Source organism: Vanessa cardui, chromosome 22, assembly GCF_905220365.1.
Source record: "Vanessa cardui chromosome 22, ilVanCard2.1, whole genome shotgun sequence".
NCBI classification, from domain to species: domain Eukaryota; kingdom Metazoa; phylum Arthropoda; class Insecta; order Lepidoptera; family Nymphalidae; genus Vanessa; species Vanessa cardui.
The window spans coordinates 1,549,372-1,568,363 of record NC_061144.1 but is presented as its reverse complement, the minus strand read 5'-3'; the positions used below and the strand labels follow the sequence as shown (position 1 = coordinate 1,568,363).

Below are 18,992 nucleotides of genomic sequence, written 5' to 3'. Positions count from 1 at the left end.
ATTTTCAATTAGGTCTGTCTTGACCGCTACTTAAAGAGCGTTTGTGTGCTAAAGGATATAACAATGCCTCCAAGGCAGTTTCACATACTAAAAAATATGTTTATTACTGTACAATGTACATGCAACATGAAATTAATAAAAATTAAATATACCTTTATTTTTTAGTGTCTGTTTTGTATACTTTGTATACCTAATCGTACACCTAATCGGTGTTTCATCACAATCGGATGAACAGTTTACGAAAACACAGACAACATACATACTAGTATCGATTTCGCTTCACAGACGCTTTCCGCTGAGTTATATTTATCACAATATCACTATTTAAGTAGTCCATTATTCTATCCGTGCAATCGCACGCAGAGCTTGTACAAAAATATAAAATAATTTAAGTGTATTTACAAAATCTATTTTTCTATTTAAATATAACGAGGATTATATAATTTCAAGTCCAAATGGCTGAGATAATAGTTATACATTAAATATGAATTGTATATAAAATACAAGACAGGGAAAGGAAGATCACGTCCATCTTAACCGATGATTTCGGGTTCAAACCCAGGCAGGCACCACTATATGTATGTGCTTTCTTTGCCGTGATGGCCCAGTGGTTACAAGGCGTGAATCTTAAACGATGATTCTGGGTTCAAATGCAAGCACCACATAATCAATTTCATTAATTGCTTTTTATCTTAAAGTAGGTAACCTACTTGATATGAATCTGCCATGTGTATTCACCAAACAACTTAGGGTAGCATGAATGGGTAAGGCCAGGAACTGCTCCTGAAAAGGTAGCGAGAGGCCCTTAAAATTGTAAATAAGGCAACAGCACATTGGTTACGTACCTACAACATCAAGCTGCAAGAATATGCTCGTCGGTGGATGCGATGATACTTGACATTCGTAAATGCCAGCGTCTCGTTTCTGCACGAAGCGGACTTTCAGTGTCCAGTCCTGAAAAATAATACTTTGTTTAATTGTCAAAAAGTGGAGCATTTTTTTCCAAATCAAGTTGGCGGACGAGCCTATGAGCATATTAACGTTATGATAATGGTCACCCATAGATAATGGTGGTGTAAGAAATATTAACCATTCCTTACATGGCCATTATGCAACCAAGCTGGGAACTAAGATGTTATGTCCCTTGCACAAGTAGACACACTGGCTCACTCAAAAAGTGTTACAACAGTATTATTGTTTGGCGGTAGAATATCTGATGACTGGGTTGTACCTACTTAGTCGGACTTGCACAAAACCAAGTAAATTAATGTATAATCTGATGGCAGAGCAAATCGAATAGACTAGAAGTTCAGGAACGAGTTGGCTTAATACATTCTATTAAAATGGAAATTAAAATGCTGTTACCATCGTAAATCGAGAAATAATTCATTACTAATAAATCATAAACATAATATCGTAATATGTGTATCAAATTATTCATAATAAAATTAATAATTATTGAAACAAAGTAGTTGTTGGTAGGTCTTGGTGCAAGCCTGCCTTCGTAGGTATCACTCACTCATCAGGTATGCTACCGCCGAAAAAACAATACTTAGTATTTCGTAACTAAATCACTCATTTAACTACACGCTGTAGCTACTAATAATATTGTACTTTAAACATATTTTGTATACTAAAATATTATAAAAATAAATAAAAATATCATAAACTACTTTGTATAGATCAAATTCTTACAAAAGTTTTTAAAAAAACGTATTCTAGTTTCAGAACCTTTATCACAAAGTAGAGTACTGCGTCTTAAATATTCAGCAAAATATACTGAAGTTTATGTACTGTCTTAAGTGCTTTTTTAAGAATAAGTATTTTTGTAATATTGTTTAGGTTTTTGTCTTGAATTTATAGATACTTACGATAAAAGATATTTATATTGTTTATTTAAAAACGCTTATATATCATGAATATATAATGTGAGGTCCGTCGCTAAAAAGACGCCGCGACTGATTGGTCAATGGATCTCTCGTATAAGATTTTTTATTGTTTTCATTATTTTAGTAAGTAAGTAATATTGAGTCGCATATAACGTAACTCTCAGTTTAATCAATAACAAGCAATTAATTTCAATCATAACATATTTTTCAATTAATGATTCTTGAGTTCCAAAGTGTCAACATCTGAAAAGTAAGCAATTTTTTTATCGTACATAATTTCAAATATACAAATCTTAGGTTAATTTCCTAAAAATTCTTATATAAAACTTCAATAATTTTAGCAAGCATACGCGGTCGTGATATTTTAAGACCATTTCACCTTAAGTAGAACAAACTCAAACTTACTCAAATCGCAGGACTATAGTACAAGTGCTTTTAATCGTATTCCAGGTCAAACACTATATTCATCCTTTGCAACTACATAATAAATTAATTTATGTGTGGCATATATGGCATTCATTAATAATTCGCCAAACGAACTGTTATCTTATATTTCATAGTAAAGTTTTTACAAGTAAGTGGTGTATTTTTCTATTACAAATTCATGTATATTTATCAAGTACTGTTTGGTTGAAATATAAAGCTTTTAACGAATCACATATTACCACCGTGGTCGAGTGGTGTGTACACCGGTTTTCATGGGTACGCCACGCCGAGGTCTCGGGTTCGATTCCCGGGCGAGTCGATGTAGATTATAATTAGTTTTCTATGTTTTCTCGGGTCTAGGTGTTTGTGGTACCTTCGTTACTTCTGATTTCCCATAACACAAGTGCTTTAGCTACTTGCATTGGGATCAGAGTAATGTATGTGATGTTGTCTCATATTTATTAATTATTTATTTATGTACGTCTAAGGTTTGTTTACCTTTATTCCTTTTGAAATGGAATAGGCTATATAAGAATATGTTGAGAAATAACGCTACATGATCTTTTAATTTAAATTATGAACTTCAAAAAGCTATTTTATGACATACATAATATTTACACCTTGTTGTAGTCAGTATGATACTAAAAATAAACTTACTTCAGAGTGCTGAAGGTGTATCGCTTGAAACCTCTGATCCGAACTGTACGTTGTCAGTCCGACTGTCAAGAGGTGATAGTCTTTTCTTCTTATCCAGGATACCTGAAGGAAAGAATAATTATCAAAACATATAAGAATACAAATCATATGATTGTCTGTCGGACCTTGATGTGCTTCGGATTTGAAGCCTACTTTCACAGTTATCAGTTACATTAACTAGTATTGCCTGTGTCACAAAGGTTTGGTGGTTGGCAAGTCACAATGGCCTATTTTTAACACATGTATAACGTTTATGTCACGATGTTTTCCTCACCACAAAATACGAAACAATTATTACACACATAAAGAATCGGTGACGCTTGCCAAGACTTGTTATCCCAATCTTCGATTTCGATACATACATACAAATATTAACAGCCTGTAAATTACCCACTGCTGGCCTCATCTCCATTTAAGGAGAAGGCTTCCCCACGCTGCTCCAATGCAGGTTGGTGGACACATACATATGTGACAGAATTTCGTTAAAATTATCACTCGGTTTCTTCACGATGTTTCCCTTCACCGTCGACGACGAGATGAATTATAAACCCAAACTAAGCACATGAAAATTCAGTGGTGCTTGCTTGGGTTTGAATCCGCAATCATCAGTTAAGATGTTCGTTCTAATCACTGGACCATCATGGTTTAGACACGTGTTGTCATGAGCTATCATAGTCCAAATATGTATATTTATTTTACCTAAATATATGATATGATGTGAGGATGCTCAAAGCGGAAATTAAAGCCGCACCTTCACCGTGCTCTGAATATTCCGACACTGTACTTCTATTATCGAAACTTAAGACAATAAGTACCGCATTGTGGGTTTCGTCACGCGTGAATATTTAAATATAATATTTGATATTATTCTGAACCTTCGAAATTTGAATCTTCACATATATGGTATAATAATAATTATTATTACATAGTATAAAACAAAGCTGTCCCTATGTATGCTTAGATCTTTGAAATAACGCAACGGATTTTGATGTTTTTTTTAATAGTTAGAGTGATTTGAGAGAAAGGTTTTTGTATATAATACATGGACAATATAGTAAAGAAGAAAAAGTATGCAGTATGTTAAGTATGAGTATTGCACTCGTGTGAAGTCAGGTGGGTCTCTAGTAATGGATATTTCTCGTATATGATAAAATTATTGCCGAATAAACTCGCAGAACCCTTTTCACTTACATACAAAATAAGCATTTTATAATACAAGGCGAGCCCTTGGTTTCATATTAAAGTTTAATTAAGTGTATCATTAATTATTATAATGACCCTTGAATGTGTAGCGCTTATACGAAAATTACCCCCAAAATAATAGCAATTGTTGAGAAAATATTGTATCGTAAATAAGGAGCTATCTTCATCAACGGACAATTAATGTTGAACAAGAGCAAAATTAGCAAAAGTTTGACCAATCGATGATTCAACGAGGCACTCGTGTTCGCTTGTTTTTCAACTCACTACACATAAAAGATTGTATTATTTACTTACTTATTAAATCGTTGGAACCGATTTATAATATGATTTGCTTTCAAAATGCTTTTAATAAAGATAGTTTATCCGCTATTAATCATCTTATGACCTACTAGTAGCGTCCCGTGGCTTTGCTTGCGTTTTAGGATTTTGGTTGTCATTCGCCAGGCAAAAAAGTAGCCATCCTGCCTGTGCTTTCTTGGAGTGCAAGTTTGCTTCATACCTAATTTCATCAATTTCGGATCAGCGGTTTGGTCGTGAAATAGCGACAAACAGACAAAGAGAAAAACTTCCTTTCACATGTATAATATTAATATAGATAATCTTGGATGATTGAAGATTAATTCTATTGTTATAAGTTCTTAATGGTGGAGAAGACTTCCAAGTAAATGTCCCCGAGATGGGCTAAGGACTTCTTCCCCTTCGTCGGTTTCGAGGTGCCTTCGCTACGATATGCAAAAATATGTAACGGGAAAGCTACCCAAAAGTCATATCATTTATTTATTAAAACAAAACTTAAACTTGTTTATTGTGCATCAAATTAAAAAATGCCGTCGATTCGGGAAAGAATATACGGATACGATAGCTTTTTTGACAGTTTATTTACTACTGTTCAATAAGAGCGTACTTTAACATATTTTCTTAATTTGCTAACAAAGGCAATTTTGAAATCACAGAGATCCTGTTGTACAACAATATACATTACCCCTCAAAAGAGTTACTGATTCTATGCAGTCGAGTAACAGGAGTAATTAAGTTTGTATCTGTTCCTTGTAGGTTTTTAACTATATTATTTTATCGATTTAGTTTATTTTATGAAAACTAAATTTCCACTAATAATTTCTATAAAATTGATTTTATTAGAGATATAAAGTTATCTTATGCCATCCTAATCCAACTAGACATGGTAGCAGAACTTTTTGCAAGTCCTTCTTAGTATGTACCCAAATATTCTACCGCCAAACAACAATACCCATTAACGTTATGTTCCAGATTAGATAAAGCAAACAATGTATGTTATTATATGAAACAAACATGAAAATGCACAATATTAAAATTAAGCTCAATTGGGACTTATAAATAACAAATATTTATTTATAAGTAATTAATTTGTTTGACATATTTCATAAGAAACTCAATGCGCAGTATGATAAAGAAATGTCCAAAATTGACAAGCGATATCAACTTTACTAATTATAACATTGAAAGCATACACGCGTCATAACCACGTATCACTGTCAATGACTTTTTGAGATTTCACAACTGAAGCCCAAATAGCTCTGCGCGCACTCACAAAATATTTCTCGCCAATTGATGGAATAAAATTCGAAAAATTGTTATAAAAAAAGCGTTAAGCCCACTCTATCAACCTTTCTTTCTCTTTCTCTTTATCTCTATCTCTTTTTATTTTTGTAAGGTACTACCAATACTATTTAATTGCTATAATTTTATGTCTTGTCATTTTTTTTTTCAAATGTTTTGCTATGTAATACACACAATATATAACTAAAGAAGCTTGGTATATAAAACGGTCAATAATAAGTTTTAATATTCACTCGCGTATGATCAGATACATGATGTGATGACCTTGAAAACCTGTATAACAATTATCATTTTAATCAGTCGAATCAACAATTAAACAATTCACGTTTTCACTTATCACATTTTTTCGTATAATAGAATACGTCGTAAGTGATATTTTTCACTAAACACTCACACCATTTCTAAGTTGACAAAAACAGAAAATTATTCCAAATGTAATAGGAGAAAAGGATGGAATTTCCGAGGTGTGAAATGAGAGAATTCATTAACTTACATCCTCAGAAATTTTCATTCGAAAAAGAACTCTACCACAAAGGTATAGGATTGGAAATACCACGACGGCGTAATATCCAGTCGTTACGAGGTAACCTTAGATAATTTGATGGTTGTTTTTCATAAGCATTCCTTTTAAATAAGTAATGGAATATTATTCTTAGGGACAAACTGTGTGATAATGTGTTTATTTAATCGTAAGTAACATAATCTTGACGCGTTATTTGTTTTATTTGATTAATTTAGAAGTTTTGGGAATAATTTTGCTCAGGAATTACCAACATTGTGTACTATTTTTCTTCTATATATAATCTAACAATACAAATAATAAACCAACTTAAGCATTAATAATATTTATGAGAAAATTGGAATTTTCACAATTACCGTGTTGGTTAGAATATGTCGCGTCTACCTAGGCAGGCTACCTATCTAAGCAAGTTTGTCTCATCCGACCTATTCCTCATATTCTACAACGCAACAATTGGTATTGTTGTGTTCTGTTCTGGGTGAGATGTTACAAGGTTCATGGAAATCGTTTTTGAAAACAATGATAATTCGTAACTAAAAATACGCATTCGAAAATGTAATTTAATATACTGTTATGTCATTTACCATAACAAACAGAAATTGTATTTGTTACGATTTAAATGTGAACATCAGTTTCAATTTAGACACAAATTGGTGGTGTTTTAGTACCGACAATATTCCAACTTCATCAGCTGCTGGAATAAGCAAGTTTGATGATCAAATAATATTTAAAATAACACCTAAACTCTAATCCGTTTAATGTAACTTTAAAGTATAATTTTCTTACTTTAATGGTATTATTATTTCTTCTAAATTGAGTTGTAACGAATCTCTTGCCGTCTTTATCAGGTTGGGTTCAATTTGAAAACTTTTCTGCGTTCGTTTTAATGTTTCCCAATTCACGGGATAGGCTTATAGGATTATTATCAGGGTTTGTGATTGTTCATCCGTAAAATGAGGTATAATTATAAGGGTGCCATTGTCTCCTATTATGATTAAGGATTTAAATGTATATCACATAGACTCAATATTGCCAAATCTTTTTTACTATTTTTGCTATTTCAATCAACCTTTTCTTTATGGGAAGAGAAGAAGACATTTACAGGGTATAATTATAGTTTTTGGGTCTTGGAATGTCAATCTCAAATTACCTCTTTTTAATAATATAGTTAAGCAACTTTTGGGCCAGTCCGATCTGATAATAAAAGTTACCATTGTAAATATTGGCAATTCCTTAGATAGTCAGAACGCCACCAACATAAGGCACGGTACCCATTGTGCCTGAAGTTACACTAGAATAATCACTTTTTAAACTGGTACACAAAGACAAATTAAAACTATTCAGCGCTAGAGTACCTGATGGGCGGTACATAGTAACAGACAGCTAACCCTACCACCTAATAAGAACGAATTAGGGGTTACAATATGTATACCCATGTGTTGAAAGTGTAATTTTTTTTTCATTCAAATTTCGCTTAAGAAACATCTGTGAATTGAAATGAAATAATCTAAATTAATATTATAAATGCGAATGTATCTGTAAGTCTGTCTCTCTGTTACTCTTTCACGACCAAACCGCTGAACCGAATCTGATCACATTTGGTTTGAAGCAAACATGAACTACAAAAAAGGACATATGCTACTTTTTTGCCTTACACATGACCTCCAACACCCTAAAACGAGCGCAGCAGCGGGCCATTACTAGTACAAAATAAATATAAATATTCAAATCAAATCAAAATAAACTTTATTCAAGTAGACTTTTACAAGCACTTTTGAATCGTCATTTTACAATGAAGTGAAGTTATCACCGGTTCTGAAAGTAGATTCTACCGAAAAGAACCGGCAAGAAACTCAGTAGTTACTCTTTTTTTAACATTTAAAAAAAATACAAAGTCATGTTAGTTAAATACAATTATTTAAATTAATATATACTGCTTGGAAGTCAATAGGTATTAAGTCCACGGTTTTTATCATTACATTATATTACAATGTAAGAGTCGTCAGCGTAACTTACGTTGACGACCGTACTATTATTAACCGTGTCACAGTCGACAGAATTTAATATCATACGAGTAATGTAATTAGACTTATCTCATCAACTGTAGGTAATACTAAGTTGTATGACGTTCTCTATTTTATCACCGGAAGCGTACTACAAGTGTCACCTGACAGTGCTGAGCGGAATTTGGGTGACGATTTGTCGGTATTCTATCATTATAGTTGCTTAGAGACGTCGCTTATGACAATACCTGCCTGGTGTACAATTTTTCAATTGACTTAAAAGTAAAAAAGTAAAATAACAGGCTGTAAATTTCCCACTTAAGAGATAAGGCCTCCTCTTCCATTAAGGAGAGGGTTTGGAACATATTTTGGTAATATTTTGAGACAATGATTCGGATAAAAATCCGTTGTGAAATTTTTAAGAGCTAATCATACATAGGGACAGATAGCAGTAAGCGACTTTGTTTCATACTATGTAATTATTTAGTCATTTATTTACTTTTAATACTTAGGTACGCATTTTTATTTCCCGGCGGATTATTTTATTAATAAAAAAAGAAAAAGAGTTTTAAAATGTAAATGATACTCCGTTGAAATCAAATATAAGAGGAAGGTTTAGACGATAAATTTAACTGTGGCTGACACAAAACATTACTTGAAAACACTTCACTTGGACATTCGCTATTCACTTCACTGCGCATGATATTTAAGTGTCACGTTTAAATAACAAAGTGGTTTCACTTTAGACGCTGTACCATTGTTATGTAGCTAGAATATCTCAATGATAGCAAAATTTAAATATTTTTTTACATCATAGGTCAACGAACTCAACTTATTGACATTCATTCATGCATTTTTTATGTTATGGTTATTTTGAGTATTAAGTCATATGTTCACGATCAAGATCGTTTCATGTGTATGATGTGACGAGTAAGGGCCTCGAGGCCTCAACTAGCGTGTCAATGGTCAGGGCTTAATGGGCCACAGTAATTCGTCATATTAGGTTGATCGTCACTGACGTTTTCACATCATTGTATCGATCGTTATTTTAATTTTTCATTTCGTTAATAGATGGCGTTAATTGTTTTTTGAATCACAATATAATGTAGCCTTTCATAAACTTCATAAATCCTAATGTATTTATACTACACAAGAAAGAACTAGAGATTTATATTTCTTTATTTATGAATGACAAATTAATAAGATTATTTTTCATATTATACGAAATGTTGGAGTTAATGAATCTTGCGATGCAATGTTTTATTATTTCAAATATTTTTTAAATAAAAAATAATTATTTTTTTTTTGTAAAACCTAAACTGACTAGCAAGCTAATGCTCAATATGACCGCTGTAAGAAACATTAACCATTCCTTATATCAAACCAATTCGCCACCAATCTTGGTAGCTCAGATGTTACGTCTCCACTACCTCACTTATAATGCCTTGCTCAACCTTTAAACTGAATCACAATTATATTAACTATTTCTCTTTGACGCTCGATGATTAGTGATGGTTATGATCTTGGTGATGACAATTATTTGAATTTTCATTTAGACGGTGAAAAAGAGAAGGTTTTTCAAAGGATCTTCGAACTTGCATATCTAACCGATTAAAATTAAATTTTTAATGAATATTTGTAAAACCAAAAAAAAAACACTTGTACGAGCCTGCTTGAATAGAAATTATTTTGATATTCGTTTTCAAAGGACAAAGCCTACGTAAAGAAAAATGTAATAAAAAGAAAAAAAAAAAACAAAAACATAAAAGCTAAAGATAAAATAAAAGGGAAGGGTAGGAATCCTTTTCACTGCTTTTGTTCACAGTATTCTTTCAACATAAATTGTTTCAAGGAATAAATAGATTTAACAAATTGTGTACGTGCACATACTTTGAATAAGTTACCTGTGAATGTTTGTGTAAAATGTCATCACAGCTCGTTGCCTGTATATTTTCAAAAAAATTTTTTATAGTTCTCTCAAATGCGGGTTGGTGGAAAGCACACATGGCAGAATTTCGATGCAATTAGACACTTGCAGGTTTCCTATCGATGTTTTGCTTCGCCGCTGAGCACGAGATGAGTGAGAACAATAAAGACACAGACAGATATACGGACAGACAGAGATATTTAAATTCGCTTTTAAAACATCAGTATAGATATTTATAATTTATAAATATAATAAAGTTACATTGTCTGTTTGTAATATTTAAATAACTGCTATTTACTAAATGTATATGTATGTATACATATATACATGTTACATAAAACGAAGAATATTATTGTCTATATGTTTGTTCCAGCTAATCTCTGGAACAGCTTTACTGATTTTAACAGGACTTGCAGTTGATGCATTAAAGAGAAATAAGGCTGCAAAATATTCTATTTTGTAATGTTTATTATATTTTATAATATTGTTTACAAATAAATTTATTTCGTATATTTTGGCTGCTCCAATAATATCGCTCAAATTTCAGTTATGTTTAGATAACGTTATTCGTTTATATATACAGAGTACTTTCCGAGAAAATACATTTTTCTAAAAAAATCAACATTAAATATTAATTGTTTTATATTAGGACCGAGTGAAACACGATCACTCAGATACTTATAATAATAATGCAAATAAAACAAATAACAATATTCTTATTTATTTATTTTAGAATTAATCTTATCAACTCGAACGATTAATAATTATTTCTTGATTCTATTTTTAAACTTAATATTTTTTCTTTATTAAATTCAAACTTTGATTGCTCGCAAAAGTAATTGTAGTAAGTCATAGTAGGAGTTATACTCTAAGTCAACCTGTATTACAGTAATATACTTTAAACCTTCACGCCAGTTCAACAATAACTGCAAAAAGTAACTTAATAGTAAGTAAGTAATAATAATGGAGTAACGTATGCGGGATAAAGAGATACGTCTATTTTTATTAACTGTTGTTTACTATTTTTTGTTACGTATTCGTAAGTGAATAGCATAATTAAGGTTGCCTGCCTGTGAAAACCTGTGAAATCCCACTGCTGGGCTAATGCCTCTTCTCCCTTTTGAGGACAAGTTTTAGAAGTTTCCCCGACGCTCTCTATTAGGCTAGTGGATATGCACGTGTCAGAATCATTGGAATTAAACAAATTCCCATGATTTTTTCTTCACCTCCAAACTTGAAAAATTAACAGAAATTAAATAAATGAAAATTTGGTTGTGTTTGCTTGTGATTGAACCCGCAATCATCGTTTAAAATGCACGCGTTCGAACCACTGGGCTATGTTGGCTAAATAGCAAATGAGCTTGATGGTAAATAGCCCCGTCCTACATATATTAGTTACACTGACTCACTCACCCTTCAAACTGGGACACGACCTTATTAATAAATGCTGTTTAGAGGTAGAACAAGTGATGTGTTGATCAGATCCACAAAGCACTTAAGTCAATTGTTACTACTTTAATTTACTGTCAAAACAATACCCTTTTGTTAGAATATCATTTTCGTATAACACAAATCTGCTGTACATTTCACGAGAATAAATATTCCATTGCGGAAAAACATTATTTTGGAAAAGATTTGCTCTGCGCTTGAAAAAATATACATACGGTATTGGAATGAGCAAACGAATTATTATTATTAATAGATGAACTCCATATTAGAGTAGGAAACGTGCAAACATACGGAACGCTTTTAGCTCTGGATATACTTTTCCAATTTTTCGAACCAGTAAAATATTTACTGTTTACTCGCTATCGAAATTGTAGTCCTATTCTGTGGACTCACTTCGTATATCACTCGGGATATGTCCAAAAATCGTACGTTGTTATGCCATTAGATTACAATCGATTTGTTTTTCTCCCAGAATAGTTCTTCATAGTACTATTTTTAAAAGCATAAAAATTTAATAAATTTAAATACAGTCATACTAAAAAAGCGCCAAATAAAAATGTCCGTTAACTAAAATATGATACTATGTATAGGACTGAGCGCGTAGCGCTTTCGTAGCGCACTGCGTACCCGCTACGTACGTACGCTACATATTAACGGCACCGCTAATGTCGCTTGTTATTCTTGCTACATAATATAACTCCACATATTTTGTCTTCAGAGTTCTCGGCACACGCCCTAGGCACTTGTTACATGATGAAACAAAACAGAAAGAACGAAAAGAATATAGGTTTGAGGGTAGATTTTCTTATCTAGGATATGACGAGGTAAACAAAAAGATTAGAAAGTCGATAATGAAGTTTTTGGCCTCAATGTTTTATGAAAATTCAGTAGCAATAAGGTGTTGTGCTTAGACTTAGGTCAGGGATCAAGTATTAATATTAAATTACTATTGTTCTATTATTGGGATTAGCTAAGAAGCCACTGAAAATCAGGTTAAGCTTTTCAGTAGTTACTGCAGTTTACTTTTATTTGCCCATTTCATCGGAAATATAAAACAGCTCATTAACATAAGAACATTAAATGCTTAAATATGTACAAATAAGAATCAAATATAGTTACTGTAGTAGTAGTAGTATTACTACTAATTTTATTCTTTCCACCATTCCACGTGGTCAAGATTTATACAGTAACTATGTTTGATTCGTATTTGTATATATTTAAGCATTTAATGTTCTATAAGGAAAGAATGCTAGCAGCATTTCCCTAATGTCCGAATCTTAACCGATGATTTTGAGTTCAATCCCAGGCAAGCACCACAGCATATATATATAACGGCGACTGCGATATATCAACGGCAGGCTCGTCATCAGTAGGATCTTTTGGTATAGGGTTCATGGGTCTCGGGCAATTAATTACAAAGATGACAATTCTTGTGTTGTATAATCCAATTATTATAGTTGCGTGAACCAACGGTCCCGTTTGGAAGGCCCGAACTGTATCTCTTTATCTTTAATAAAACGTAGCTTCCGATGTAACGTTCTCGAAAAACAAGAATGCTAAGCATGTGACAGTTGTCCCTTCAAAACGATTCCGATCACGTGACTCATGTCACGGCGTTCACACCCCACAGATATAACAAAATGAGTAAGTTAATAATTATTCATTATCGACGACACGGCCAATCTGACGAGTCACACGTCCTCGTGTGTATTTGTATCTGGCAACAAAACAAAATACAGCTGTAGTCATCTCTTAGCTCGGCTTACCTGACCATATAGAAAAATAGCTCATAATTAAGTCACATCAGAAAGGATACCACAAGTTAGATTAAAACTCCAATTAACTTTACAAAATCATAGTAATTATTTAATACACCAAGTATTGACAACAACACACAGTACTAGCACTTCTTGCCAGTAAGTCTGAGACGACAGAGAGGTCAATAACAATCCTTCTCTGTGTTAAGATCAATAACGTATGGGACAGTACCAGTCCTTCTCTCTGGTACGTATACCCAAGTCTAACATAAGTGGGCAGTATCAGTCCTTCTCACTGATAAGCCCCAAACACGATATACATTACCAGTCCTTCTCACTGGTAAGCTATAGCCTTACTTTGTGTAATAATTTACTAGTTTGTACTGGTGGATGGGCCTTCACCCGCATCCTCTATATCTAACTCTTCACTTAATACGTCTAATTCACTCGGAACTTGATCTTGTGGCATCTTTCTTATGCGATCATGGGCATACTTGTATGTCCTATTACCAGTTAAAGACTTTAAAACATACCGGTCACCTTCAAGTAGCTCAATTATTTTAAAAGGACCTTTATACTTAGGATCAAGCTTCACTTGATTCCGTTCTTCATTTTTTATTAGAACTAAATCACCAACAACATATTTTACTAATTTTGCCTTATTTTTATCAAAACGGGACTTCTCATATTTGGCGCTCTTTTCTATATTCCATACCGCTTGTTCTCTCACATTTGCTATATCAACTACATTCTCATTATCATCTGCACACAAAAGATTTAGGGGTCTTCCTACCTTACCTATCAAAAGTTCTAAAGGACTCGATTTCGTTATACGGTTAACAGTGCAGTTTAACGCTAACTGAATTTCCTTTAAACTATCTTGCCACGACCTATCTGACGTTTCAACAGACGTCAACATACCCTTTAACGTTCCCATTACCCTCTCAGCTTGTCCGTTAGCACGACTAGAGCCTGTAGCAATTAAATGCAAAGCAATACAATGAGATTCACAAAAGTCTTTAAAGTCTTTACTTGCAAAGCAACGACCTTGATCGGCTATTAGGCGACTAGGAGCACCGAAGAGGGAAATACTAGATTTGAGTGCTTTGATCATACTCGGTGTATCAATCCGCAATGTATGATACAACAAAACAAACTTTGTAAAGGCATCTACGAAAACGATAATGTATTCTCTCGTGTCATTTTTACCACTAAGTTTTCCTGTTATGTCCACATGTAAAGTATGCCATGGTATGCATACCTTCGGTATGGGATGAAGTTCGGCCTGTACCCTGCCAGAGCTAGATTTTGATACCTTGCATGTGATACAATTGTCTACAAATTTACGCACATATTTCGACATGTGATCAAACCAGTAATGATAGTAAAGTTTCTCAAGCGTCTTTTCCCAACCAAGATGCATAACTGCCTCGTGAATATGATTCACTACAGACCAACGAAACGCACGCGGCACGACAGGTAGGCAGCGAGTGCGGTTATTTCTCTGAATCTTGCGAAATAATACACCAGAACGTATCTCGTAAGTTTTAGCATCATCAGCTGGTAAATCGTTATTTTGAAGCTTTAAAACAATAGACTGAATTTCTGAGTCACGAATTTGTTCTGCTAAAAGCCAATTTTCGGACAAAGTTGCAATATCGACTCGTTTTTGCTCAATCTTTTGGGCTTTAACCTCTGAAGTTGTAGAGAGTGGATTTCGAGATAAAAAATCTACATGACTCATTAATTTACCGGGTCTATAAATTATTTCAAAATCAAATGCCTGAAGAAAAGCCCACCATCGGTGTACTCTAGGCGTCAAATCGAGTTTATTAAAAGAGCTTTTTAAGGAGTTGCAGTCAGTTACAATGGTAAAATGACGTCCTTGTAAGTAATGTCGAAAATGTTTTACAGCATTCACCACGGCCAAGGTTTCTAACTCATAAGAGTGATACTTTGACTCGGCTTTCGTGGTGCGCATGCTAAAGTATTCGACCACATGTAATCTATCGTCTTTTTGAAAGAGGATACCACCATAACCTTCCGCACTGGCATCTGTATGCAATTCCGTGGGGAGATCAGGATTAAAAATCATAAGAACTGGCTTATTTGTTAGAAGAAAAGTAATTTGCACTCGAATTTTCTCATGTTCTGGCTTCCAAACAAACAACTTAGAGGAAACGAGATGAAAAAGAGGGGTCATAATTTGAGAAAAACCAGAAATAAATTTTCTAAAATAAGAGGCAAGGCCAATGAATTGCCTGAGTTGATGAACATTTTCAGGTGGTGGTAACTTGGTAAGAGCCTCGACTTTTCTTGGATTAGGCCTCACTTCACCAGCTGTTATATCATACCCAAGAAACTCTACGCGACGTTTTAAAAAGGAACATTTCGAAATATTAAGTGAAAAACCAGCCTTAGTCAGAGCTGTCAAAACCTCACGTAACCGTTCTAAGCCTTCTTTTTCGTCTAGTGACGGAATTAAAATATCATCCATGTAAAGGATCGCGTATGAATATACTAAGTTACCTAAGGCATTTGATGCTGCACGTTGGAAAACACTTGGCGCGTTTCGTAAACCGAAAGGCATTGTGAGATACTCATATTGGCCATCTGGGGTAACGAAAGCAGTACGTTCAATACTTTCGACACTTACGGGTATAAGATTAAACCCACTTGCACAATCTAGGCAGGAGAAGAAATAAGCCCCAGACAGTCTTGCAATCAAGTCAGAAATTAAAGGCAGTGGGAAGCGATCAGGTACAGTATTTCTATTTAATTCTCGATAATCCACACACATACGATCACTACCATCACGCTTTTTTACCAATAAAATAGGGCTTGAAAAGGGAGAACAACTAGGACGAATAATTTTTGCTTGTAACAAATCGTTAATTATGGTACGCACAACCTGCCTTTCACCTGGACTTAATCGGTACGGACGACGTTGAACAACAACATTTGGATTTATCAAACGAATATTTAATTCACCAGTTGTAACACGCGTTTTTGGCAACCCGTCAACAAACGAATCGGAAAAATCATTTAACAACATTACTAATTTTTGTTTATTTTCCAAGGAAATATCTGAATTTACGTTATGCAAATTAAAACTTAAAGGTACTTCACAAAAATCAACTTCTTTAAACTTTGTAATTGTTAAACAAGTATCTGTCATCGTAATGGTATAACCTAGTTTTAGAATATCGCGACCTATCATAACGTCTTGCCTTAAGGCGTTATCGGGCAAAATGTGAAATAAAATTGACAAACAATTCCCATTAATAACAACGTCACTTTGAATTTGTTCGGTACAACAAAGCGTTGAGTTACCAATGCCGGTAATATGAACAGAGGCATGATAACGTGTGCCTAAAAATTTACTAGCTACACTAAGTTTTATGAGAGAACATTCGGCACCGGAATCGAAGTAAAATGAGTACGACTCACCGGAGTGTTCTAGTTGGCCCGTCACGCCTTGTATCTCACAATAGTCCACACGACGCTGTGGTAGTGCTCCGCCTATACCAGCCTTTCCATTTGTGCTGCTATTATTGCGAGGGCCGAAGTTTGAACAGTTTGTTGCGATGTGTCCTTTTTCGCCACAAGAGAAGCAAATTACGTTTTTCTTTATGTTAGGAACGGCTATCGACGAAGAGCTTGTGGATGCACCTCGAGATTGACCTGCATTAAACTTTCTTTTGCGACAGTCAATCAACTTATGACCCACGTTACCACAATAATTGCATGTCAAAGGTTCTGATGTTGAAGATTTGAAACGTTTGTTATCTGACACTTTGTTGTGACGATCATGTTGGTTGCGTTTCAAATAAGAAAATGACTTCATTTCTTGCAGCAACTTGCTTCTGTTGGAAATTTCGGTGGTGCATGCCAGACGATGAAGTGTAGTGTCAAATTGTGAGGTATGTGCAAGTACAAACGATACAGCAATTTCCTCAGCAGTCAAGTTTTTCCATTTCGCTATTAGTGACGTCATCAATCGACTTGCATATGCAGCCATACACTCGCCTTCTTTTGGACGACCGTTGTGGATATTTATAAGAGCTGCTGCAACGGTTTCAGTACTATCATAACGAGCAAGAAACACTTCCTTAAAATAAGTCCACGTCATACCAGAGTGTGATACTTGTGACAGCCACGAAGAAGCACTGCCTTTCAAGGACTTGCTGAGCGCAATGATCAAGGCACCTCCTTCCAACGCTTGTTCTGCCATACAAATATCAATAGTCGAACACCAGGCACGTGCATCAGCATCATTAGAGTCAGGATTGAACTCTGGGAGTGTTGGTACGGCTTGACGTGATTTCATAACTTCAATAAGCTGCGCCATATTCCGTTGTTGAAGTTCAAACATCATCTGCCATTGGCTTTCATGGGTAGTTGGTGGTTGCGATGCCCGAGTGTATCCCACTTCTGATAACGGCGACTGCGATATATCAACGGCAGGCTCGTCATCAGTAGGATCTTTTGGTATAGGGTTCATGGGTCTCGGGCAATTAATTACAAAGATGACAATTCTTGTGTTGTATAATCCAATTATTATAGTTGCGTGAACCAACGGTCCCGTTTGGAAGGCCCGAACTGTATCTCTTTATCTTTAATAAAACGTAGCTTCCGATGTAACGTTCTCGAAAAACAAGAATGCTAAGCATGTGACAGTTGTCCCTTCAAAACGATTCCGATCACGTGACTCATGTCACGGCGTTCACACCCCACAGATATAACAAAATGAGTAAGTTAATAATTATTCATTATCGACGACATATATATGTGCTTAATTTGTGTTTATAATTCATCTCGTGCTCGGCGGTGACGGAAAACATCGAAAGGAAACCTGCATGTGTCTAATTTCATTGAAATTCTGCCACATGTGCATTCCATCAACTCGCATTGAAACAGCGTGGTGGAATATGTTCCAAACTCTCTCCTTAATGGGAGGCCTTAGACCAGCTGTGGGAAATTTACAGGCTGTTACTTTAGGTTACTTTTTTTTACATGAACCATTTAATTATGATAAAACATTCAAGTAGAAACGTTCGAGAGAAACGGACTCATAAACGACGGTACTCGAAAACTTTACCCATAACAATTTTATAGTAAGATTATAAGTCTAATTCGTTAAATAACTTAATCTATGTAAATCGGATTAAAATGGAAATAAAATTCGAGAGTTATCCTAAATCTTCAGTCAAGTATATTTTGCTTACCAACTATGAGGACTTTTAATCGTTATTTTACTAAATAATTAAAATAATACTACTACATATCATAAAACAAAGCTCAATAATTTTTCCTTAGTATGGAGTGTTCTTTAAAACAATTCAACAGTGCGATTCTGTGAGGATGCACTCCATGATTTGAACTCGTCATATTATGTAAACTTGTACCACTCATCATAGGAATTTGGCCGTAGTGATTGATATGCCTATCTGCATACCTTACCATAACATAAAAATAAAACAAAAAATGACCGTAATGAACCGTCGTTCGGTATCACGCTAT

At 34.3% G+C, this 18,992-nt stretch overlaps 1 protein-coding gene across 1 annotated transcript in view; it reads right to left on the bottom strand.

Annotated features, from left to right (window-relative positions):
* Positions 1-18,992, bottom strand: part of LOC124539358 — an 80,092-nt gene that overhangs the window by 35,305 nt on the left and 25,795 nt on the right. Inside the window, exons 3-4 of the mRNA XM_047116729.1 lie at positions 2,973-3,074; positions 846-954 (exon numbers count right to left, since the gene is read on the bottom strand). Of these exons, the coding sequence (XP_046972685.1) occupies positions 846-954; positions 2,973-3,074 (211 nt within the window). The remainder of the gene's footprint in view (positions 1-845; positions 955-2,972; positions 3,075-18,992) is intronic.